This window comes from Rhinoderma darwinii, chromosome 4 (assembly GCF_050947455.1).
Source record: "Rhinoderma darwinii isolate aRhiDar2 chromosome 4, aRhiDar2.hap1, whole genome shotgun sequence".
Classification (NCBI taxonomy): Eukaryota; Metazoa; Chordata; class Amphibia; order Anura; family Rhinodermatidae; genus Rhinoderma; species Rhinoderma darwinii.
The window spans coordinates 50,676,392-50,703,749 of record NC_134690.1 but is presented as its reverse complement, the minus strand read 5'-3'; the positions used below and the strand labels follow the sequence as shown (position 1 = coordinate 50,703,749).

The 27,358-nt window shown below is 43.5% G+C and overlaps 1 protein-coding gene across 1 annotated transcript; it reads right to left on the bottom strand.

The window, feature by feature from the left end:
- On the bottom strand, positions 1-26,216 carry NTSR2 (neurotensin receptor 2). Its single transcript, XM_075861098.1, is given in 5 exon segments — positions 1-490; positions 492-617; positions 1,882-1,972; positions 5,709-5,994; positions 25,196-26,216. Coding segments are annotated over 5 exon segments (1,179 nt in total). The 5' UTR covers positions 25,841-26,216; the 3' UTR covers positions 1-459.
- Positions 26,217-27,358: the final 1,142 nt, after the last annotated feature.

Sequence of the window (27,358 nt, the reverse complement as noted above, 5' to 3'; positions counted from 1 at the left end):
CCTCTGCCGGCAGCAGAGAGCAGGACGTACATATGCCGCCATGCTCCATTATAGTCTATTTGATATAAGGAGACACGGTGTACAGTACATAGACATAAGAAGGAGGCCAAGGACTGCAGCATGAGCACCTGAAGGCTGTATATAGCCCTCCCCAAGTAAGGGAAGCAGAGAGGAAATGATAAAAAATAACAAAATGATTATAATACAATGTCAAGAGAACTTGACCCTCTGGGCGTCAACATAATGGATCAGTTGATGTTTATAAAAGGATCCAGACATTTGTGATATGAATGAATGGTCGCTAACACTAATGTGCAATCCAAGGCTCCTGGACTGATGATGTAACACGTCGCGCTTGTAGCTGCCGTTATACCAGGTTAGTCAGCAATGTATTTCCATACTGTTTGTGTGGTGACATCACACGTTACTGTCCGCTGCTGGAGGATGATACGGAGAGATTTATGCTTCTTTTACTGCAGGACAGGCCCATAGTCTCCAGGAACAGCTGTCGGAATGAAGAAGAGACCATGTTGTAGAGGACTGGGTTCACAGCAGAGCTGACGTAGAACAATGTGTTAGTCAGCATGTAGAAATAGTGGTAGAATGTATACAGGAACCTGTATGAAGAAAATATCAGTATGAAAAAAACAACTTTATATTCTTGTCCATGTATTATAGCGCTTAGTTCTGCCAGGAAAATCACTCAATTGACTAAAAAAGTAACGGCTACTGATGTGAACCAGAGCCACCAATCATTGTCGTAACGCTAGCCCTGACCCAATTACTCCTAAATAGACAATATATCAAAATTTACGGTAGACAATGACGATTACAAATAAAAGGTCTATTTTAGGGTAACACTATAGTATTACCAGAAAAAAATAGCTGAAATGTAAAAAAGCATATTTAGCTAAAAATGTCTAAACGGTGTCTGGTCCTGAAGGCTCAAAATAGGCCAGACCTGAAATGGTTAAACTTAATTTGCCGATTTTTCACCCAACCTTCCAATTCCCCTAAGGCCTTATTCACACGAACGTCTCCGTTTTGCGCGCGTAAAAAACGCAGCGTTTTTCCTGCGTTGCAGTTCCGTGTGACATCAGTGTATGGTTCGTGTCCGCGTTTTTACGCGCGTATGTCATCAGTATGTCACGCGTTTCACGTCAGCAAAATAAATGGAAGGAGTTGTTTTTCTTTTTCAAAATCATTTCTTTAGCAACTGTTGCGTGAATCACGCACAGCACATGTGCGTCCGTGTGCTGTCCATGATTTTCACGCACCCATTGACTTCACGCTGCGTGAAAAACACTGAATGTCTGAATGTCCCCATTGACTTGCATAGGTCCGTGTGACGTGCGTTAATTTCACGCGCGTAACATGGACGTGAAATACGCTCGTGTGAATTAGGCCTCAGGCTGTTTTTTTTTTCTCTGCAATTGATCTAAACTGATTGCAATACTGATGATCAGTTTCCACTGATCATGATGGGTTCTGTAAAAAAGAAGAGCAAAAATGCAAATGTGAACAGAGTCTTAATCCTTCTGTAATATAACATTATCTTCTTATGTAATAAAATGATAAATTATTATATAGTTGCAATAAATCTTCTATATACTTTAATAACATTTTGTGACTGGTCGTGTAGTTACAGCCGGCAGATCCTCCTTCTCCCCCGGCTGCACGCTGTGTAAATCTTCTCTGCTTCTTGGTTCGGTACAGGGATCCTTTCTATTTCTCATGGACGCTGTATAAAACATGTACAGTATGGGTCCATAGTAGACTATGCCCGCTATATGATGTATCTGTACAACACGTATCCTACTAAGGCCGCATGCATGAGGCCTCATGAACAGATGTAAGTTTAATAAAACAGATAGCACTCACCCAGACCATTCATCATCCGGGATGTAGCAGAACATCAGTCTTCTTGCATGGTAAGGTAACCAGCACACAACGTAGGCAATCACTATTGCTCCTATTAATTGTATATAATTAAGTGTTAATAAACTTAATACACATCTCATAGTAAATTATAGGAAGAAGACTTTTCTGTGATGGCTACTGATTTCTATGCGCCAATTCTATCTATCTATCTATCTATCTATCTATCTATCTATCTATCTATCTATCTATCTATCTATCTATCTATCTATCTATCTATCTATCTATCTATCTATCTATCTATCTATCTATCTATCTATCTATCTATCTATCTATCTATCTATCTATCTATCTATCTATCTATCTATCTATCTATCTATCTATCTATCTATCTATCTATCTATCTATCTATCTATCTACTTTACTGCTATACCAGCACAGTGACATCCATGAGTGTGGCTGTGCCTGGTACTGCAGCTCGGACTTATCAAGTGAACAGGGCGGAGTATGGGTGAGCTGCAGTACCAGGCACAGCCACACAAGCAGAGACATCGCTGTGTCGGGTGCTGCAGTGAAGGAACCACCAGCAAGACCCTTCATTCTGATGACAGTGGGGGTCCCAGAGCTGGATACCCCACCAATTCTACATTCATGGCCTATCAATTTCTGAATATAAAGAAAGCAGTGGCCTTAAATGTAATAATAAAAGACAAATGGAAGTGCTATACATCCCATATTAGACTGTGTCTTACAAGGCAGAGAGCGTTTCAAGAGAAAAGCACCTAATCATATCTCTGTCATTCATGCATTTATTCATAACCTCTGATATGAAATCATTGTGTCTTCTCCCACAGATGTGGCCTCTGTTCGCACTGCATACAATATATTCATTATAGGAATAATATACATGGTTTCACATACAATTACTCTATCAGCAATAGACTATGATGTAAATGATCTCATCTGCACAGAAATTGTCTGCAATGACATATAGAAGATGCTTTATGCCACATGAGACCGGACGGCCGCCTTTAAATGAAGATTGATCAAGTGACTAAAATGTAATAACTTCTTATTTGCCATATGTATTGTACATATTCTGCATGTAGGGGCCAGGCTCATGCAGGATTACCAGTCTTGTCAGACTATTGAATATCTATATGTACTCCAGGGTCATTGCTAGGGCCAGTTGTCCTGGGTGCCAGTTAGGGCACCAACAAGCCACTCTTCTGTGACCAGGGTATATTTATACAGGGCTAAGACGGAATATCTTTATCCCAGGTGAAGGAAATGCTAGCTACTACTACTCCCATTTTCAGTTTATTGTCAGTATCCTCCAAAGCCCAACTCCACTGCAATAATTGTATATGCGGGGTTAAATTAGTACAGTCCTTTATATATTTATAGAACCTATGTTACTACTTTCTAGTTTGTCAGTTTAGGTTGCCTAGCAACTATTTTTTTTTATATAGCCGCCTACGTGTAGGGAAATGGCGACATGGACCGGGGCGGTCACAGGTGAGAGGATGAAATGGTGCGAGAACAAGAAAGACTGTATATGCTGTACTTTGAAAGAGAACACTATGGCAAAAGGGATCTATATCTAAACTCTTTAAGTTCTGGACCATTGAGCAGTCGTATGCTTAGTCCCCATTGTCAGGATTTTTTTTTATTTTTTTTTAAACGGTCATCCCAAACGGACAACTTCTTGAGCTGCCACTCATTTGCTGGGCAGAGGCTACTGTAGGAAGAATATAGTATTACATGGTACACGTCAAATGAATGGCCAACTATATAATACATGCTCATGATGAGTCAACCAGAGCAGGAGCCACTCTTTGCACTCTGGATTATAGGAGGAGCTCCTGAGTGGGACCCCCCCTTTCATATTTCCTAAATAACTTTCCACCTTCCTCCCCTTCTCCAATATAGTCCTGTTCTGGTTCTTGTCCACTTCGTCGCCATCATTGAGTACTGCTGCTACTGTTGGGGCAGGTGATGGTAGTGCTTCTGTTGGATGGCTAAAATAATTCTGCTTCAGTATAGTGTTTCTTCAGATGCTTTGGGCCATTAACAACAATAAACTACTGCGGTATCAACTCAATTCTCAACTGAGAACAGGCTAAGTTGGTGGCTCTTTCTCTTCACTTCTGGCTGGCTAATTTGAAGGCCTTCCAATGGCACTTGCACAACCGAGGTAGTAGACACCAAAGTGTCATTCTTCTTCTAACAGAATGACCTACAGTCATATTACAGGGACTGTACAGTCCTTTGATTTCTTGATCACTGCTCAGGTGCTCGCCACAACCGACACCTACAACAGTAACTATGGACAGGGTCAATATACGTCTTACATGGAGGGATGTGCATCAACACCCAGGGCAAGGGCAGAGGTGGTGAGGACATTACTTATAGCTCAGCAGACTTTTGAGATAACTTCTGTCAAATATAGTTTGTTTGCAATGTCCCTGCTCTCCTTGCAGAAGTCCTCCACCCACCCTGGTCCAAGAATCTGTATTTTCTGTCTTCCCCACCCCACCTTCTGATATGTGTCCTGTGAGGAACTGCACCTCATGAGCCTGGGTGATAGAATTGCTGTTTACTCCCCCCCCCCCCCCCATAATCTGGGGAAACTGCTTTGCTCACAGGATTAACCTTGGGATGCAGACATTTGTAAAGGTCTATTCGAGGATGCAGAAGGTCCCATCAGTATCCAGGAGAGGATGCTACCATTTTAGAAGACCCTATGCTTCTAAACAAATGCTCTACTGGACCTGTAGCGGCAAAAAAAGCCAACCACATCATCATCATCATCAGCGTTGCCAACCTAAATTTTATTTCTTTTTTCTCGAGATCTCATCCACAAATTATGGACAACCAACATTTATTACGGTCAAATTGGAAAACCATAATAAATCCGAAAAATTAAGTAATTAATAAAGTAAAGTAATTTATGTCTGTGACTTACATTGCATTGCTGATATGAACACATTGGCAGCAAGTTCTGTGACCTCTAAAACTATGGCAATTACAATCCCAATAATTGACACAAGCTCCTCCAACATGAAAAAAAATCATGGATGCAATCTGTTTACTTTTACGGACACTAGAAAAACATTCCTTATTTTTAGAGACTATCCTGGAATTTACGAATGGTTGGCCTCCCTGATCATCATCTGTGGGACGTACTGACAGATTGTATGAGCAGTGGAGAAGTCTCGATGGACGTTTAATGCGTGTTTGGAGCTCAGAATGAGACACTCATTAGAGATGCTTACGTCCTCCTCCATTTGAAGTGCCCATCAGCTCCCATGTGGGGGGGGGGGGCATAGAGAATTGATGCTAGCTCATTATTAAGTCATGTGACCGTACATTCATGAAATCGCATGGACAATGGCTGTATTGTCTACATTCACCTGGACTTTTTCACTGTGGCAAAGTCTGTAATAATTTTACGTTGAAAAGTGTCTTCCATTTACCTGAACAACCCATTTATGTATTACATAAATTGAATAATGAAACAAAAACATCAAACAAACTTTGACTTTTGATCTAACTTTCAGCTTACGAATATATGGCCATTTGTAGGTTTTGGGTGGAAACCTCCTTGTAGATGATGGCACCTGTTGGACCATCAGGGCATGTAACTAGGACTGAGAGGGGCATATGTGATACCAAATATACAATATGTTCTAAATGTTTGCTTCTCAGGGAGGAGATTTCCTTCAAGTAACGAACATTTTCACATTCCCCATGGTGATAATTTAAACACTGATAATGTTGATAAGATATGCATTAATATAACAAGTGAAATGTGCGATTTCCTTAACTGAGCATATAAATGCTGTGCTGTAGAGCCTGGATGCGGTTGGGTTCACTGGACACTGTCAGGTTCTTCTTCCCACTTGTTCCTCCAACACATATCCTTGATAGACCAGTGGAAGAAGTGACAGACCTTTGGGACTCATGCACTTCTTTGAAAGCTCTGGTATTCTTGCTAGAAGAGTGCAATATCAAAGATGAACGGGACCGCAAAGACTCGAGTTGACTCACTGTAATGCAATTCAGTCCACCAATTAAGGCCACTGGAAGGATGAATGATACAAGTGCATTGACCTGAAAGGATAGAAAAATAATACATAAAACACAAATGTAAACCGGCCACAATGCAAATAAAGAATCCTGTTATATATGACATGGCTTTAAGAATATTCTGACCTTAGAGGGGAATTGATGTGTTGGACTGACAGAGTCCCTGGTCTCTCATTGAAAGACATCATCTCCAAATAAACAAGGCACTCTCAAGGGTCACTACCATCTTCACCCTGCCAGACTATCCTTACAGCATAAGAAATACTAAAGCTACACATTCATCTCTTAAAGACTGACATGCTTTTACCGCGGCTGCTAAAGGACTATATTTTGCTCTGTCATAGAAACATGGTGCTCCAGAATGGCAGCCACATGGGGAATTGTGCCGTCACAAGTCAGGTGCTCCATATTAATGATTACACAGGTGCATGGCTCCTTATAAAGCCCTCTTCAGATTGCATTCGATGGGTGTGTTTACCATATGCAGCGAGAAATTTCATGGTGCATATTATGCTCCTATTATATAAAATGTTGGCAACTATGCACCCTGTTTGTATGTAGTTAAATGTGCAGAGACTAATAATGTAGTTCCTGTTCTCCAGGAAGTGCCCCGTCTGTGGCAAAGCCACATGGTGTGCAGAGGCTCCCTGTACTGAGAGAGAGAGAGAGAGAGAGAAAACCTAGGCCGGATACATAGAACACTTCCCTAAGAAGGGTCTTATAAAAGGGAAACCTCAGCGGCTGCTACGGGGCACACGGCATGAGGGTGCAGATACTATTGAGCACTATGACAGAGCAGGAAGGTATCTCCCTGCTCTGCCATTGGCTACAAGCTGTTCGGCCTGCAGGGACAGGATAGCTGTGCAGGCCAGCGTAATGAATTCACTGGATCAATGTTGGCATTGAGGAGGCTTGTGTAGAAGCTCCGTTCATCGCAGGAATCGGACCTAGGTGAGTGTAACGTTTTTTGTTTTATTTGTTTGGGGGGTGCTAACTAAATTATGGTAGTATCTACAGGGGGGTCATATGGCAGTATCTAGAGGGGGGCTGTATGTCACTATCTACAGGGAGATGTATGGCAGTATCTACATGGGGGCTGTTTGGCACTATCTCTAGGGGGGGCTGTATGACAGTATCTACAGGGGGGCTGTATGGCAGTATCTACAGGGAGGGTTGCATGGCAGTATCTACAGGGGGCCTGTATGGCAGTATCTACAGGGCGGCTCTATGGCACTATCTACAGGGGGGCTGTATGGCACTATCTACAGGGGGGGCAGTATTGCGCTATCTACAAGGGGGCTGTATGGCTCTATCTACAGGGGGCTGTATGGCACTATCTACAAGGGGAGTCAGTATGGCGCTATCTACAAGGGGGCTGTATGGCGCTATCTACAGGGGAGGCAGTATGGCGCTATCTACAAAGGGGAGGTGGGAGGTGCTATCTACAGGGGGCTGTATTGCGCTATCTACAGGGGGAGGTGGGGGCACTATCTACAAGGAGGGCTGCATGACACTGTCTACGGGGGGCACTATCTACAAGGGGGGGGTGTTACACTATTGGGCCCAGTCTTTCCTAGTTACGCCCCTGGGAAGTATGCTGCAGATGGATATGTCAGAGATGAAGCAGCTGCAGCAGGCCCTAAATCGGCCCCTGTTTAATGCTGTGGGGAAGATGAGAGGTGATAGCGCAGGCAGAGAGCAACCATGTGAACAGTGGGCTGTAGTGGGCATGGCAGATTAAATGTGTTTGTGATGTAAGGGTATGTGCACACACAAACTCAAAAACGTCTGAAAATATGGAGCTGTTTTGAAGGGAAAACAGCTCCTGATTTTCAGACGTTTTTTGAGCAACTCGCGTTTTTTGCTGCATATTTTACAGCCGTTTTTGGAGCTGTTTTTCTATGGAGTCAATGAAAAACAGCTCCAAAAACGGCTCAAGAAGTGACATGCACTTCTTTTTCGCTGGCCTTTTTTAAAGGCGGCCGTTTTTCAAAACGACCGCGTAAAAAAATGCCCCGGGGGCGTGGCCAGCTATGGAAGAGTGAGGACGTGCCTTCCTGAGCTCTTCCACCAGCTTATACTTTTTTTTATAAATTCTTTTATTTTTGATATTCCACAAAAACAGAGCACGATAATGCAAACATCTGCAGCACACACATCGGCACACAGGCCAATATAAGGTTCCACAATAAGTGCAAGAAGAACAATAAGGTATATCTGATACGGTAATTGAGACGGACAACCTATGCATCCTGAACCCGCAGCCATGCACAAAGGACCGTGGGTAGACATAACAGAACAGAGGAGTAAAGCAAAAGAGGAGATGTGACAGAGAGAGGAAAGGGAGGGAAGAAAGCTAGCAGTGTCCCCTAAGCTTCAGAATTATATTCATGAGGCCACAATGTTCCTGAACTCAGCAAATGATTGGAATCTGAGCAGGTGATACCAAGTCTAAAGGAACCTGGCATGTGTCCCTCTCATGGATGCCGTGAGATCCTCCATTCTCATAATCTCCTGGATCTTACCAAACCACATGCCAACCGATGGAGGGCAAGTTTGTCTCCACAGCGCAGGAATACATGCTCTAGTTGCATTCACCAGATGGCGAACCACAGAGCGACAGTACATAGATAATGGAGCCTCGCACAGATGGAGCACGAAGAAGGCCGTCGTACGCGGGAGATGGAAATCCATGAATTTGGAGGAGATACGCCACACCTCCGACCAAAAATCTGTCAGCAGCGGGCACTCCCAGAAGATATGTAAAATCGTGCCCAGCTGGTTTCCACATCTCCAACACAGCGGTGAGACCGCAGGAATCATTGCATGCAATCTGGAAGGTACTCTATACCAACGCGATAAGATCACCAGCTTATACTTAATCGGCTGACATCAGGCTTTAAAAAATAGGGAAGACTTCCAAAAAAGTTAAGGCTGCATCCTCTACCCGTCCCTCCTTTACCCAGAGTGATATTGGGGCATACTTTGGTCGAGGGACCCCAATGCAGCTGAGGGCTCTGATCCAGACCGAGGCCCGAAGCCAAGATGTCCGCGAGGCCTCCTCATCTTCACCACCTCAGCGCCCTGATTTGCAGGCTGCGGATGTCTCTCCACCTTGCCAGGTAATGCTGCCGGGGACGCATTGTTCCTTGCAGCAATCACGGGGTGATGATGGCAGTGGCCCTCGGGCGCAACAGACTGCTGCCATCCAAGATGGCCACCGGGATCCCGCTATGCCCGATCTCGGGCCTGTACAGGCGGTCGCTGGACATCAGGAGGCTTCTCCTCGGAGGGGAGGCCTGCATAGTGCGGCGCTGAATCCCCAACTTACCTCGGACGCCTCTGGGGACACTTCAGAGGCCGCCGTCCTCACCAGCACAGCACATGAGGCATCCCAAAATGGCCACCGGCTCTCAGTTCCAGAGACACGGATGCAGGGAATCTGTCCACAGACCCCTCTGGAGGATGCGTCTACCACCAACAGCCCTCTTCAGCCTGCGGTCCCTCCTCCTTCTGCATCTGGGTGTGGGATGGTCGCAATTAGCCCAGGAGAGCCTGCTCTGATGGATCCAGGGCCCGCAGTTCCGGGACCACCAGTCTTGCCTCACCCACCATCTGAAGTGCTGCAGGACGCATCATCGCAGCTGAGGAGCCAGCACAGTGAGTACGGAGGTCCTTGACCCCATATAATCCCACCCAATGTTGGGTCTTCAGGGACTCAGGTCCACATGCTCCCACCTCAACAGGCCCTATGTTATTAGGGGTCTCCCCCCTTGGTCCTCGGGATCCTCGTGGAATAGCCCCCCTCATGTACTGCCAACCACACCACCCTCAATACTTCAGGGGTCTCATCCCTATTTGGCTTTACCATCTTCACCATATACCCGCAGCCAAGGATCCATTCTCCTTTCTGCCAGTCATCCCGCTCTGGATCCTTCTCCTAACCCGGACGATATTCCGGCTGTTTTCAGGTTAAGTCAACAGGACCCGTCATTCATACCTGCCGGTGAGAATAGACTGGCCACTTTTTCTGATATACGCCAGATGGTCCAGATGCTACCCACTAGGGCTGATATGACTTCCTTTGCCAAACAGATTGTAGAAAAATGTAAGCTGGAGTTTACCTAGTTCCGAGCTGAACTTTCCTCACTTTCTACAAGGGTGGACACCCTGGCACAGGACCGTGTAACGGTCGCTGCAACCATTACGTCCATGCAATCCACTATACAGCAACACTCCGCTCAATTGTTTACTCTTCAACAACATCTTGATGATATCGAGAGCCGTAATCGGAGAAACAACCTGCGTATTCGGAGTCTGCCTGACCCGCGTCTGATCTTTTTTCTACACTGTCTACCATCTTTAATAACTTATTGGGTCGGCCACCGAACACCCATGTAGAAATGGACCGGGCCCATCGAGCCTTACGTCCACTGAGTCTGGACGAACAGCGGCCAAGAGATGTCATATGCCGCATTCATTTCTATGCCATAAAAGACTCTCTTCTACAGAAAACTAGACAACAGCCCACAATTTTTCATCAAGGTATGCAGATCCGTATACTGCCGGATTTGTCTAGGCATACCCTGGCACAAAGATCAGCTCTCAAACCCCTCTTGGAGGTACTTCAGAGGCGGGGCATTTCCTATAGATGGGGCTTCCCCTTTGCCCTAATGGTCAGACAGGATGGTCAAACTTATACTCTACGATCCCTGACTGACTTACTTGATTTTCTACGGGTCTTAAACCTTCCTCATATTTCGATACATGAGAGGCCCCTGATGTTGTCTTCTGCAGACAGAGGATCGCTGTCACGAAGGGTCTGTGGACCCACTGGGCCGTACCGCCTTGGCGATATGGCAGCTCGCCAACAGGGCGCAGGTCAATGTCTATAGTTCGTATAGGTACTTGTGGCAGCTCGGACAGTAGCAAGGCAGGCTCAGCTGGGACTAGACAGCAGGTAGACGTCAGGTGAGGTGAAGCAGGTCAGGCGTGGTATACAGCACGACATGAGTTTGGCTCAGCACAGTACTCGACCAGGATAGTATAGAATGCAGGGAACAGGAACACACTAGGAGACCATTGCATAGACAAACTATGGAAACAACAACAACGCTCGGGCATCAAAGCAGGGGGCTGGACCCCTCATAGTCCAGGGTACTCACGGCCTGATGTTCATCAAAGTCCCTTTAAGAGCGGGCACGAGCGTGCGCGTGCACCCTACGGGATCCGGCTGAGGTGAGTGGAAGCGAGCGCTGGCATTTCCTGAGGAGGAGGCTGTGGCCAGCTCTTGCCAACTCGTGGCTGCGGCTGTCAGGGGGAGATTTGAGCTGACAGCCCGCAGCCATGGACATGACAATCACATTCGGGCCGCCCCTCCTATCTGCCCCCAAATCCATCTGGGGGCCGCCCCCCAAGGGGCTCTAGAAGAAGGTCTAGGCGCAGGCAGGAACGGGACCATCACCGCTTATGGAAGCTGCCTGCTCTGCATGATGACCTACAACACAATGCGGACTGCGTGTATATACCTGGATTTAGTGTGCCAGTTGTAATTGATTTATTAGCCCCTTAGAATCCCTCTGTGGTTCTTGTTTATTTACTTATAGATATCTAGCCTAATTTCTATTTTACGTATTGTATCTTAGTTGTGCTAAATAGTCTTCCACCTCTATCTTCAATACATATGATGTTAGCTGTTTATACTTCCCTTATCATAAGCTGGGTAGCGTGGATAGCTCTTATGAATATCTGCCACCTTCCCTCTGTAGGTACCGGACCTATCGGTGGCGCAATGGGCGCCTCCTGGTTCTTTGCTTTCTTGTGCTTAGTCTGCGCAGCAGTCTCTATTTTACTGCCTTTTTTGTTGATATTTTTGTTTTTCTTTAATGCTGTGATTTCTATCCCTAGATTGTGTTCCTCCCTTCTCTCCCACATGGTGACCCTGGACTCCAGCCTTTTCCGTCCCTTCCGGAAAACTTCAGCGAGCGGTTCTATCTACATCTATGACTGACATTACTATAGCCTCCTTCAATGTGAAGGGGCTGAATACTCCTGAAAAGATAGCGCAAATCCTGCACCACCTTGACAAGCGTAAGGTACACATTGCATGTTTCCAGGAAACACACTTCAAAGAAGGTCACTCCCCTGCCATCAGACATAAATTTTACACACACTGGCAATTTAACAACAACTCACATTCCAGATCTTGTGGAGTTGCCATAGCTCTTCACAAGTCCCTCATTCACCAGGTCGTGAATTTTGTTGCAGACTCTGACGCTCGATATATAATCCTGGTTCTAAATATTGGGGGTCGTGAGTTCACCGTGATCAATGCATACGCTGCCAACCAGGGTCAGGTTCCTTTCCTGTTTAACCTCATAGACACTGCACTTCCGATTGTGCGGGGGACTGTGGTGCTTGGCTGAGACTTTAATCTCAATTTGGATGCAATGGTAGATAACTCTACTGGTCGCTCCAGTATTGCATATAGTGCTATTAGGAGGGTGAAACGCGCTCTTTTACAGCTTCAACTCTGTGACACTTGGCGCCTCCAACATCCCTCTGACAAAGATTATAGCTTTTATTCTCATCTGCATGGCACCTACAGTCGCCTGGACTACTTCCTTCTTCAGCATCATGCCCTCCCATGGGTTGCTTCCACGTCCATTGGCAGTATTCTGTGGTCCGATCATGTCCCGGTGTATTGCACCCTCCACCTTCCTTTTCCCACTAAGGGCCCCTGGTCATGGAGACTCAATGAGTCCCTGCTCCTGGATGGTGTTTGCAGTGCTGAACTGTTACAAATGGTTGAGCACTTCACATCTGATCATGCCCATGATACCACATCCCCTATGATGCAGTGGGCGGCCCTTAAATGTGTGCTTAGGGGTGTCCTCATTAGACATGGAGCTCGGCTTAACAGAGAAAGGGCCCATTCCCTTAAAATTGTTCTTCAAAAGATTACTTCCCTCGAACTGGCTCACAAGCGTGTGCTTTCTGTGCCCGGTCGGGAGGCACGCGACAATACTCTTAAAACTATGGATATTATTCATCATGCCCAGACTCAAGGCAAACCTCTCATGATCCTGTCCCTAGATGCCGAGAAGGCATTTGACAGAATATCATGGCCCGCCCTTCATCAAACACTTCAACACATAGTAGGACTAGGACCTTCCCTCATTAATAAAATTATGGCCCTCTACCATTCCCCCTCCGCCCAGAAGGCAGGGCTGCTCCCTATCCCCATTGTTGTACGTTCTCGTTATGGTGCAACTCATGGCCTCCATTCGGGACAGTCCGGATATTAGGGGTCTTCTTATAGGCGGGACGGAATATAAGTGCTCTGCATTTGCGGATGATTTACTGGTTTATCTCACGAACCCGCAAGTGCCTCTTCCCTCGTTGATGTCCGAGCTGTCCCGGTTTGGGTCATGGTCCAATTTTAAGATCAACCTCTCTAAGTCAGAGGCTCTGAATGTATCCCTTTCGTCCTCAACAGTATCACTTCTCAAAAGTAATTTCCCCTTTTCCTGGCCCTCTAGGGGCATAATGTATCTGGGCACGCGTATAAGCAATGACCTTTCACAACTGTTTGTCAATAATTTCATTCCCCTACTGGCCAAATTTCGTACGGATCTTGATTCCTGGAATAAAAAAAGAATTCTCCTGGTTTGGCCGTATTAATATTATAAAAATGCCACTCCTCCCCAGATTGCTGTACCTCCTGCAGACATCCCTATCTCCATTCCATCCTCTTTTTGGTTACGTATCCAGCAATGCTTTGGATCATTCATCTGGCCATCGGGTTGTCCCCGAATAGGCAGGACAATTTTTATTCGGCCCAGAGATGCAGGTGGGGTTGGTTTGCCGGACTGTCGTCTCTATTACCTGGCGTCAACTCACGCTCGTGTTCTTGACTTTTTTCACAATCATGACTCAAAAGTTTGGGTTCGTTTAGCCCAACAACTATGCACCTGCACCCTATCCACCCTACCGTGGACCCTGTCTGGGAGCAGATCAACTCTAGCCTCATTTGTTGTTTCCCAGACTCTCCTTGCATTACGTTCTTCTGAGGTGGGGGGTTCACTCATACATCCACTGGGTCCATTAACCCCTGTTACGGACAACCCAGCATTTCCTTCAGGTGAGGCTCGAATCCCACATTCTTAGGCAGGACATCCACTAATACCATGTTCTTTACTCAAGTCCTTTCCAATTCCTCTCTACTCCCGTTAACCACAATCTCTCCAACTGATGCGTCCTCAACACGCCACATGTTTGAATATGCCCAACTACAACATTTTTATAGTGTAACCAATTGTCATGCACACCTCAATCGCACGCTAAACTGAACTTGAACGCCTATGTATTTCCACCCTGACCCCTACACACACAATCTCTGCATTATACAAATTACTGCTCTCCCAACGATATCAACAACTTCCACCCTTCTGCAAGGCGGGAAAGGGACTTGGACAAAACTTTCACTGACGTACAATGGAAACGGTGTTGTCTCCTTTCCCAAAAAGCCTCTATAGCTACACGGACTCAGGAAACTAGTTATAAAATAGTGTCATGGTGGTATCGGGTCCCTACTGCCCTTCATAACTGGTACCCGTCTGTGCCAGACAATTGTTGGCGCTGTGGAGCTGCAGGTGGTTCCAAGTTGCCCCTCCTTGCGGAGCTTTTGGGACACGGTACTTAGTATCATATCAGAATTCACTGGTGTCTTGTCCCCAATTCTCCTGAGGCGGCTCTACTATTCAAGTTCCCTATGCCGCTACCCGTTTATAAACTATCCCTAACTAGACACCTCCTTCAGGCTGCAAAATCAGTTATCCCACGCAAGTGGAAAAAGGGTGGTCCCCCCAACGCTGGATGAGTGGTTCCAGGAGGTTGCCCTGATACAGAGAAAGGAACAGCTGATGGTACATTCTCCAGCAGCTTCTACACGATACACGTCTACATGGTCTCAATGGATTACTTTACTCTCTTCTCCCACATATTTGAACGTTGTGACCTGGGACCTATCTCCCCCTCCCCTGCCTATGTGCTTTCACCTGAGGTGGTAGCACTTGAGGTTCTATGTGGTTTTTGCGCTCTCCAAGGGTAAGAGTATAACACCAAAAAGCGATAAACCATACCTACAGACATGGTGAGAGGCGATGGACACGTCAAATTTGATGTGGCACAGAAAAAAGAACGCCTCGACGCGCGTTTCGCCTGAGAACGGCTTAGTCAGGAGGCCTTCTGGGGTGTCTAGGTGTGGTCTGTGGTTGACTCATTTAGGGGCAGACATGCAGAATAGGGGTTGGTATTTGACATGGATCTGATCCTGACTTTATATATTTTTTATATCTTGGATCAGTCTCTCTGACACTGTCATTTGTATTTTTTTGTCCAGTTGTACATATTTAGTATACCGCTAACTGTTGAGGTATTCTTGTACAGTATTGTCAATACCTTGACAATACACTGTTTGATTCCATGTTTGATACATTTGTTGCTCCTAGATACCACATTTTCATTATGTGTTGTTTTATATTGTATGTGATGGTCTATGTATGTTTTTAAATATTTTCCAAATAAAGATATTTTTTTGATATTGGTTAGTGCTTTACTTGTACTATGGTTATTTACACTTCTAGTATTGTTGTCTATATATGTCTTCATAGGTATTCTATATCCAGTACTGACGTATATGGATGTTATTGCTGAAACAGGTTTTCTGTTTGGCCTGGACTTTATAGGTATTTATAGTAGTCGTCGTAGTAGTAGTAGTAGTAGTATTAGTAGTCGTAGTAGTCTTAGTAGTCGTAGTAGTCGAAGTAGTCGCAGTAGTCATAGTAGTAGTAGTATTAGTAGCAGTAGTAGTATTAGTAGCAGTCTTAGTAGTCTTAATATTCGTAGTAGTCTTAGTAGTTGTAGTAATATTAGTAGTTGTATTAGTAGCAGTAGTAGTCATAGTAGTCTTAGTAGTCGTAGTAGTCATAGTAGTCATAGTAGTCTTAGTAGTCGTAGTAGTCATAGTAGTCATAGTAGTCTTAGTAGTCGTAGTAGTTTTAGTAGTAGTAGTCGTAATAGTAGTAGTCTTAGTAGTCGTAGTAGTCTTAGTAGTAGTATTAGTAGCAGCAGTAGTAGTAGTATTAGTAGTAGTAGTAGTCGTAGTAGTAGTCTTAGTAGTAGTATTCGTAGTAGTAGTAGTAGTAGTAGTAGTAGTAGTAGTCTTAGTAGTAGTATTAGTAGCAGCAGTAGTAGTAGTATTAGTAGTAGTAGTAGTCGTAGTAGTAGTAGTCTTAGTAGTAGTAGTAGTAGTAGTAGTAGCAGTAGTAGTAGTAGTAGTATTAGTAGCAGTAGTATTAGTAGCAATAGTAGTAGTATTAGTAGCAATAGTAGTTTTAGTAGTCATAGTAGTCTGAGTAGTCATAGTATTAGTTGTATTAGTAGTAGTGGTAGTAGTAGTAGTAGTAGTAGTAGTAGTAGTAGTAGTAGTAGTAGTATTAGTAGCAGTAGTAGTAGTAGTAGTAGTAGTAGTAGTAGTAGTAGTAGTAGGATTAGTGGCAGTAGAATTAGTAGCAATAGTAGTCGTAGTAGTAGTCGTACTAGTAGTAGCCTTAGTAGTAGTAGTCAAAATAGTCGTAGTAGTATTAGTAGCAGTAGTAGTCTTAGTACTCATAGTAGTTGTAGTAGTCGTAGTAGTCTTAGTAGTCATAGTAGTAGTAATAGTAGTAGTAGTCATAGTAGTCTTAGTAGTAGTCATAGTATTAGTAGTCTTAGTAGTAGTAGTAGTCGTAGTAGTATTATTAATAGTAGTATTAGTAGCAGTCGTAGTAGTAGCAGTCGGACTAGTAGTAGCCTTAGTCGTAGTAGTTATAGTAATCGTCATAGTAGTAGTAGTAGTATTAGTAGTAGTATTAGTAGCAGTAGTATTATTAGTAGCAGTAGTCTTAGTAGTCATAGTAATCTTAGTAGTCGTAGTAGTCTTAGTAGTAGTAGTCGTAGTAGTAGTTGTCGTAGTAGTCTTAGTAGTCTTAGTAGTCTTAATAGTCATAGTAGTCTTAGTAGTAGTAGTAGTTGAAGTAGTCGTAGTAGTATTAGTAGTAGTATTAGTAGCAGTAGTAGTAGTAGTCGTAGTAGTCATAGTAGTCGTATTAGTCTTAGTAGTCGTAGTAGTCATAGTAGTCTTAGTGGTAGTAGTAGTCGTAGTAGTCTTAGTAGTAGTAGTCTTAGTAGTCGTCGTAGTTGTAGTATTAGTAGTAGTCGTAGTAGTAGTAGTAGTATTATTAGTATTAGTTGTAGTCGTACTAGTAGTAGCCTTAGTAGTAGTAGTAAAAATAGTCGTGGTAGTATTAGTAGCAGTAGTAGTCTTATTACTCGTAGTAGTTGTAGTAGTCATAGTAGTCTTAGTAGTCATAGTAGTAGTAGTAGTCGAAGTAGTAGTCATAGTAGTCTTAGTAGTAGTCATAGTATTAGTAGTCTTAGTAGTAGTAGTCGTAGTATTATTATTAGTAGTAGTAGTAGTATTAGTAGTCGTAGTAGTCTTAGTAGTCGTAGTAGTCGAAGTAGTCACAGTAGTCATAGTAGTAGTAGTATTAGTAGCAGTAGTAGTATTAGTAGCAGTCTTAGTAGTCTTAATATTCGTAGTAGTCTTAGTAGTTGTAGTAATATTAGTAGTTGTATTAGTAGCAGTAGTAGTCGTAGTAGTCTTAGTAGTCGTAGTAGTCATAGTAGTCATAGTAGTCTTAGTAGTCGTAGTAGTTTTAGTAGTAGTAGTCGTAATAGTAGTAGTCTTAGTAGTCGTAGTAGTCTTAGTAGTAGTATTAGTAGCAGCAGTAGTAGTAGTATTAGTAGTAGTAGTAGTAGTCGTAGTAGTAGTCTTAGTAGTAGTAGTAGTAGTAGTAGTAGTAGTCTTAGTAGTAGTATTAGTAACAGCAGTAGTAGTAGTATTAGTAGTAGTAGTAGTCGTAGTAGTAGTCTTAGTAGTAGTAGTAGTAGTAGCAGTAGTAGTAGTAGTAGTATTAGTAGCAGTAGTATTAGTAGCAATAGTAGTAGTATTAGTAGCAATAGTAGTTTTAGTAGTCATAGTAGTCTGAGTAGTCATAGTATTAGTTGTATTAGTAGTAGTGGTAGTAGTAGTAGTAGTAGTAGTAGCAGTAGTAGTAGTATTAGTAGTAGTAGTATTAGTAGCAGTAGTAGTAGTAGCAGTAGTAGTAGTAGTAGTAGTAGTAGTAGGATTAGTGGCAGTAGAATTAGTAGCAATAGTAGTCGTAGTAGTAGTCGTACTAGTAGTAGCCTTAGTAGTAGTAGTCAAAATAGTCGTAGTAGTATTAGTAGCAGTAGTAGTTTTAGTACTCATAGTAGTTGTAGTAGTCTTAGTAGTCATAGTAGTAGTAATAGTAGTAGTAGTCATAGTAGTCTTAGTAGTAGTCATAGTATTAGTAGTCTTAGTCGTAGTAGTATTATTAATAGTAGTATTAGTAGCAGTCGTAGTAGTAGCAGTCGGACTAGTAGTAGCCTTAGTCGTAGTAGTTATAGTAATCGTCATAGTAGTAGTAGTATTAGTAGTAGTATTAGTAGTATTAGTAGCAGTAGTATTATTAGTAGCAGTAGTCTTAGTAGTCATAGTAATCTTAGTAGTCGTAGTAGTCTTAGTAGTAGTAGTCGTAGTAGTAGTAGTCGTAGTAGTCTTAGTAGTCTTAGTAGTCTTAATAGTCATAGTAGTCTTAGTAGTAGTAGTAGTTGAAGTAGTCGTAGTAGTATTAGTAGTAGTATTAGTAGCAGTAGTAGTAGTCGTAGTAGTCATAGTAGTCGTATTAGTCTTAGTAGTCGTAGTAGTCATAGTAGTCTTAGTGGTAGTAGTAGTCGTAGTAGTCTTAGTAGTAGTAGTCTTAGTAGTCGTCGTAGTTGTAGTATTAGTAGTAGTCGTAGTAGTAGTAGTAGTATTATTAGTATTAGTTGTAGTCGTACTAGTAGTAGCCTTAGTAGTAGTAAAAAGTAGTAGCAGTAGTAGTCTTAGTACTCGTAGTAGTTGTAGTAGTCGTAGTAGTCTTAGTAGTCATAGTAGTAGTAGTAGTCGACGTAGTAGTCATAGTAGTCTTAGTAGTAGTCATAGTATTAGTAGTCTTAGTAGTAGTAGTCGTAGTATTATTAGTAGTAGTATTAGTAGCAGTAGCAGTCGTAGTAGTAGCAGTCGGACTAGTAGTTGCCTTAGTCGTAGTAGTTATAGTAATCGTCGTAGTAGTATTAGTAGTAGTATTAGTAGCAGTAGTATTATTAGTAGCAGTAGTCTTAGTGGTCGTAGTAATCTTAGTAGTCGTAGTAGTAGTAGTCGTAGTAGTAGTAGTAGTAGTAGTAGTAGTCGTAGTAGTAGTAGTAGTAGTAGTAGTAGTCGTAGTAGTAGTAGTAGTAGTAGTAGTCGTAGTAGTCTTAGTAGTCTTAATAGTCATAGTAGTCTTAGTAGTAGTTGAAGTAGTCGTAGTAGTATTAGTAGTAGTATTAGTAGCAGTAGTCTTAGTAGTCGTAGTAAGTAGTCGTAGTAGTCGTATTAGTCTTAGCAGTCAAAGTAGTAGTAGTCATAGTAGTAGTCATAGTAGTCTTAGTAGTAGTAGTAGTCGTAGTAGTCTTAGTAGTAGTCTTAGTAGTAGTAGTCTTAATAGTCGTCGTATGTTGTAGTATTAGTAGTAGTAGTAGTATTAGTAGTATTAGTTGTAGTCGTACTAGTAGTAGTAGCAGCAGCCTTAGTAGTAGTAGTCATAGTAGTCATCGTAGTAGTATTAGTAGTAGTCGTAGTAGTAGTAGTAATATTTTTTTAAATATAAAGACTCAATAGGTTTAGGTAACGGGTTGGGTGCCACTTACAAGTGTCTGAGCACCCCCACTATTCATTAAAGGCAAACTTCAATTTATGCTGAGAAAAACTTATATAGAACCAAGAAGTCAAGAAGCCACAAAAATAATGAAAAAAGTACAAAGTTTATTAGGACATACAACACAAAATCGTAAATATTAAAATTCAAGGAGATCTAAAACAACAGTATGGGTAGTGAAACCGATGGATTCAGGGTATCCTACAATAAATGGAATCCATGACATGACAAATGACAGTGCATCTGACAAGGGGAAGGGGAGGGGGATTAGTTGCAATGCTGAATAGGGCACATATGGTCAGTCTATCAATACAGTAGCAGATATATCTGGACGTCAGTACATTGGGTACAATATTACAATAGATGTTGATAAGTGTCCAGGGTCAAGAGGTTGAAGACCCTATCTTGCCAAAATAGAAATAGGTAAAGAAACGGCCGACAGCAATGGAGTCAAAGAGAAGCAAAGGAACATGGAAAACATTCAGAGTGCCTATAGATCCAAAGGGATCTGCTAGAGGAACGTATCAATTAAATGGTAGGCTTACCCATAATTGTAAGTATGTGTACGGTCCCACACTGCGGCCCAAAGTGATAGCGCCCCGACGTGCGTTTCGCCGAACTGGCTTCCTCAGGGGATAGTATATTGTGATGTGACATTGTGACAGCTTATATATAGCTGGATGATGATACTATGGTATGTTCCGGTGTGTGTGACTCCATTAGCCGGTCCACGGCGCATGCGCGGGAGTTCGGTCTGAGCCGCGAGATCCCGGGCGTCTGTCGTCACGCCCGTGCCGCGCATGCGCGCCTCCAGGGACTGGTATCCCTGGAGACGAGGCAAGCGCAGCACGAGCGTGAAGACGACAGAAAGCCGGGCGAGGCCCCCAGACTCCTCCGTGCATGCACAACCCCGGGAACAGATGATGTGTAAGTGAAAATGATACTAGAATCCTGCATGTAATCCCATTTGAAGAGATAACTAATCATATCGTATTCCCAGTAGAAAGAAGGTAGAGGAAAAAAAGAAAAGAAGAAGAGAAGAGGACAAAGGAAAGCAAAAGCAGGTGTGGGGAAGACAACAAAAGATGGTGAGTAAAACGTAAACAAAGCGCTGCAAGCTGTGACAAATACGATGTTATTAAAAACATAATCATTTGAATATCAGAATACACAGTAATCAGTACAGGAGTGCTATAATAATAGTACAAAATTTGACGGGTTCTGTGTACAGTGGGAAGTGAAGAACATGGGTCATGAATAACAGCAAAAAAGAACAAATGACAATCATATCATATACATTAATTTCAGTGCGGGTGAAGATAAAGAAACTTAGTAAATGCACGACGCTAACCGATATTAGTGCTAGCGAAAAGTGACAACAAAAAACAACAAACAACAAACAACAAACAAAAACGACAAACATAAGAAAAAGTGACAAATGGAAGTGATACTGGAACCGAAGGGAAAGGGGGAAAAAGATGAAAGGTAAACACACATGAAAAAACAGAGACAGAAGTCAAAGACAGAAAAAAAGGGGGGGGGGGGAAGAGAGGGGAAAAAGGGGAGAAAGGGGGAGGGGGGGGAGGAAAGAATCAACATGTGTGGAACACAGTAATGCAGTGATTATAAGGATCATGGAAAATCATGAATGGAAGACGCAAGCCAATGTGAATGCTGGCGATGGTGCTTAACAAGGGAAAGCATGATGACGGGAATGAAGTATTGAGGCCGAGCGGAAAGGGAAAAGAAATGGAATGGATTATAAGATTACGTGTGACATAAACAGGGATACGTCCAATGAGAGTGAAGGACACCAATAGCATTTAAAAAACTAATAAATAATGATAAGTTCAAATGGTTTTCATCTTGTCTGATGGAGTTGATTAGTACATGAAGAGCACAAATGCTGGTTCTAGGAGCAACAGATTGAAGTCACCCGGTCATCTAAATGTAACAATGCACAAAAAGAGCAGGCATTAAAAACAGCTAAAAACTCTAAAAGGTAAAGGGAATTAAGATACAAGAGAGAAACTGAGATGGTATAGGACAGATACCGTAACAGAAAAGGGTTCTCATAGGAAAGCTGAGAAACTCAAATTTTCGTTAAGACCATAGGGGGTCATGGTGCCCAGAGTAACGATCCACCTGCACTCTTTTTGTGCAAGTGTCCTCTTGACATCTCCACCTCTGACACCGCAATGTGTTCGATCGATCCCCCGTACACGAAATGTTTTGGGGTCACATCCGTGTTTTAATTTAAAATGTCTAGGAATGGTTTTTAATGTAGTCAGGTCATCTATGTCTTTAGCTGCGATGATGTCACGTACATGTTCCCGGACTCGCAACCTGAGTTGTCTAGAGGTTAAACCAACATACACCTTTGGGCAGTCACATGTGGCGTAATATATCACGTGAGTGGTACTACACGAGATATAATGCAAAATTTTGAAACGTCTGTCACTCCTGACAGAATCAAAAGTTGTGATGCGTAAAATATTGGGACATGCCACACAGTCACCACATGGAAAGCATCCCTGGGCTGGGCCTCTGGTTGAGAAAGGGTTTTCTCGTTGCGGGACATAATGGCTCTGGACCAGGAGATCTCTCAGATTCCTACTTCTTCTCGCTGTCATTTGGGGACGATGAGCTAGAACTGGAGTAAGTGTCGGCTCTAATTGTAAAATCGGCCAGTGTTTTTGTAGGATATCCCTCATGGTCTGCCATTGATTGTTATGAGTGGAGATGAACCTAATCACCCCCGGCGTCTCGTCCTTGCGTTCTGGCGGTGGTGGGTTAAGTAAATGTTCTCTTTCCACTCTCTTAGCCCTATTATAGCCCTGTTTTATACAGCGGTGGCTATAACCCCTTTCCCTAAAACGTTCTTTCAAATCTGATGCTTGATTTTCAAACCTGGTCTCTGAGGAACAGATCCGCCTCATCCTCAGGAATTGACCAACCGGGACAGCTTTCACGTTGGAATATGTGTGGGCCGATGTTGCATGTAATAGGGAGTTGACCAACGTCTCTTTCCTAAAGACGTCGGTCTGTAACCTTCCCTCGTTATCAGCTTCAATGGTTATATCCAAAAAGTCCACCCTTTGTCGGTCATGGATAAAAGTCAATTTTATGTTCCACGTATTGATGTTTAAATTACGCATAAAATCCGTGAGCTGTGATTCGGTGCCCTGCCAGATAATTAATATGTCATCAATATAACGTAACCAGCACTGCACATGGTTGGCGGCATAGGCGCCGTCGCCATGCACAACCTGCCTCTCCCAAAGACCCAGAAACAGGTTGGCGTACGACGGCGCGCACGCCGCCCCCATGGCAGTGCCTTGTTTCTGGACATAAAGTAGTAGTAGTAATAGTAGTAGCAGTAGTAGTAGTATTAGTAGTAGTAGTATTAGTAACAGTAGTATTAGTAGTATTAGTAATAGTAGTATTAGTAGCAGTATTAGTAGTAGTAGTAGTAGTAGTATTAGTAGTAGTAATAGTAGTATTAGTAGCAGTATTAGTATTAGTAGTAGTAGTATTCGTAGCAGTAGTAGTAGTATTAGTAGCAGTAGTCGTCGTAGTAGTAGTAGTCGTAGCAGTAGTAGTCTTATAAGTCGTAGTAGTAGTTGTAGTAGTCTTAGTAGTCGTAGTTATAGTAGTAGTCGTCTTAGTAGTCGTAGTAGTAGTCGTAGTCGTCTTAGTAGCCGTAGTCGTATTAGTAGTCGTAGTTGTAGTCGTAGTCGTCTTAGTAGTCGTAGTAGTAGTAGTAGTCGTCTTAGTAGTCGTAGTAGTCCTCTGTGTCTAAGTTCTTTGTCTAGCAGTCTACAAGCTACAGCGCCACCTAGTGTACTGCAACCACCAAACTTATTGCACCATTTGTAAAATGAATTCTACCTACTATGCTTTTTGTGCCACTGTGAGTACAGCTGTTTATTAAGGATATCTGTTAAATTGTTATGGTCTGCGATCCATTCTTAAAGGGGAAATCCATCTACCCTCATTACCACCTTTTTACACATAGCTCATCCGTGGCTATCATTTTGAGCACCTCATGACCATCACCTGTAAAACTGTAATCCTATCCACAGTATTTCCTCTCATGTGGTCCTCTGATGGTCCTCTGGGTATTCAGCAACATCTGTGTGTACAAACTGTCCAGAATGATGTGGAAGGCTTATTTGTCTCTTAACTCTTTGGGGCTGCATTGTATGGTATTCTGAATAGTCTTTTAGTTAAGACCATATGGTAGGTTTACCAGTAGTCCTGCAGATATTGAATTGTGATATCACAGGGATTTGCACCAAATGTCAAACTCAGCACTACTACAACTTACAATCTCAGCTCTGCTATATATGTATACTTGTATAATTCAGTTTTACTGGACTTCCTTACATTCTAAATCTAAATGATCAAACAGGAGTGGGAAAATAACCCTTTATCTGCATAATTACTCATATTCACAGCATAAAAACCAACATAAATCGAATAAACACTCCAAATCTTGGTCCCATTCTATTTTATTTCATTCAACTCTCTCTTTGTACGGTATATTCCATCTGTCACTCCTTCCTATGTCACTGCACCTATTGCATTTAGTAGCATGAAAGAGCATTATAAAGAGTTGAATACAGATGTAGCAGAGATGTATTTGTCATGTAACGCTTAGCGGCTGCATTATGTGATAACTCTCTGAGTTACAGTAATGGATAACATCCAATAATAACACTGGGGTAAATTTATCAATGGTAATTGAGAAAAAGGGTGTACATACCAAACACAATATTTATGGAGCCCCCCCCCCCCGACTCTTTGGGGTATGGAATTTATAGTGTATCAGGTTGTTCTCTGTGTGACTGATTTAAAGTTTCCCTGTTCAGAAAGTGGCAGGTACAACCGGGTGTTGTTTAGTAGCGTGCCCTGTAGTCCGCTAGAGGCAAACGGAAAAAAGAAGAGTGCTATTAATTGTATAAGTGCTCAGATAGTTTGTGCCAAAGGACAAACTCAGCTGTACTACATCTGCGTATAAGATATTATTGCACATGATAGTATGCATACCTTTCCCAAAACTGGAATATTATTAGCTGTGGAGAAAATATTTTTAGCAGCGCTCTTCTTTTATAGAGAGTGATGTGAACGTCAGTTCTTCCAGCTGTAGCTCCGTGCACTTATAGAGTCCCTCACATATGTATTACCTTTGTCTCTCCTTTGTCTATTGCTCAAGATGTTACTGGAATATATGCACACACAATGCAGCCACAAAGAGTTAAATGACAATTTCAGCTCTGCTATGTGTTAAAGGTGTGATAATAAAATATGGAGTATATTATAATATGGAGTATAGTATGGTAGTAAAAATCTCATACCTGTATAAAGATCTTCAGAGTGGCAGTAGACACCAAACTGGTACACACTAAAGAAGAGGGGTCAAGATCGCCTTCTGGCGTTATATTCTGGTACCTTACCCCCATGATAAAAGCCATGGGCAGGGCAAATACTATGGATGAGATCCATATGACAGACAGAATCTTCTTAGTCCTCATCCTGGACATGATCATCTTGGCCCTTATGGGATGACAGATGGCCAGGTACCTCTCACAGCTCAAGCTAGCGATGTTCAGCACGGTGGCATAGGAGCAGATATCACGCAGGAAATAGTAACTTCTGCAAACAGCATCCCCAAATACCCATGGGTAATGGAACCAGATGAAGTTATAAAGCTCTATGGGAATACTGATCACCAGGATGAGGATATCAGACAGTGCCAGGCTCACCAGGTGGTAGTGCACTGTGCCCTGTAAGCTGTGCAGGCTGCACTTCTTCAGCACCAACTGGATGGTCAGCACATTCCCTATGGTACCCACCAAGAAGATAAGGATGTAAAGAACAGTGATGAACACTTTAGACGACAAGTTGGTGTCAACACCCAATGGGTGAGACGTGTCTCTGGTGGAATTTGGCACTTCTGGGAACCAAGTGAGATTGTTTAGTGCCAATGTCTCCTCTGCCATCCTGCAAACGATTCTGCAGACTGTGTAGATAAAACTAGAAGGACGTTTCTACGCCAGGTGTGGACCACGCGTTACTCCATGCCATCTATAAAGTGGGTGTCATCCACTTGGTCCCACATCTGAATCATTCTGCTTCGCTTTACCTACCAAGCCCATACACTCAAGAATTAGCTGAATGTCTGTCTTCGCACTTGTATAATAATAATAATAATAATAATAATAATAATAATAATAATAATAATAATAATGCCAGTCTGCTGCGTGAAAGCCCTTAATACCCGAATTCGTTTCAAATTACAATCCCATTCGGCAGCTTCATTGTCTGAATTAAATGTTGAGGGGATAATAATATTGAAGGATAAGTCTGTGCGCTGTGGTGAGCGGCAGCAGAAAGCCAGCAGGGGTGTAGGAGGTATTTCAGGGGCTGCAGGCAGGGAGGGCTCTACTTGCCGAGTGACTGCTTATCTGCCAGGGACCTATCAGCTCATGAGTTCTGCTCTAACTGTATAGTTTCCGAGGATTTGATTCCTGAAGGTGCAGATTAATATAAATGAGACCGGTTTGTGATCCCCGGTGTCTCAGCTGTGGTTGAAATAAGCGTATAATCAATTTCCCATGTAACAAGGAGATTACATTACCTGCAGAAATGACAGCCCAGGACTAAGTGTCTGGAGATCATAGCACTATTATACAATCATCCCTTTATCTTCTATGGAAAATTGCTTAATATTGAATTAATGCTTTGCAATAGGCTGGGATCACACTGTTCCTCTGAGAGCAGAAAAAGAAAAAAATGATCTCCAGAAAAATTCTATCTACAGAAGAGGCTGGACGCAGCTGCAGGCTTGAGGGAAGCCGACATGACCGTCCTGGTAGGGAAAGGGTTAATGTTAAGAGGTGAGGGAAAGGTGAAGAAGCTGAAGGAGGGACGGGGAGGAGCTAGGGGGGACGGGGGGGCCGTTACTGCGCTTCCCGCTGTTTCTCGGCATTGAGCCGGAAGCAGCGGGAGGAGTAGTACACAAGAAGCAAAGCTCCCCGTTGCCCGGCTTTTTAGTATGGCAGAGGCCCTGATTTTAGAGCGGCTGCGTGCCGCTGCTGTGCACCACGGTCCCGGATGGCTGGAGGAGACCGTGGCTGCATTAACGCGGATCCCGGACGCCGTTTCGCCACGTCGGGCACGGCGTTCGGGGTCTGTTGTAAGGGACAGGCTCCCCTCCCCCGGCCCCCCTACGAGCATGGCTATGGCGGCGGGGGGGGAGTCGGCAACAACCGCTCCTGCGCTGGGCAGGCAGAGAGCGGTAGCAGGGGTGACGGCGATGCAGGCTGTGTCGACCCGTCCCTCTCGGCGGTCCCGACCTCCAGAGCGCCTGAGTCCGGAGGTAGTCCCGCGGACACGGCGTCGCAGAGGGAGCCCGATCCCGGACGCTGCAGGCCAGGCAGCTGGGAGGACCGCCCCTTCCCAGGCCCTGCGTCCTGGCAGGAATCCCAGGCCGCGACGGGGTCCGGCGGTAAGCAGGG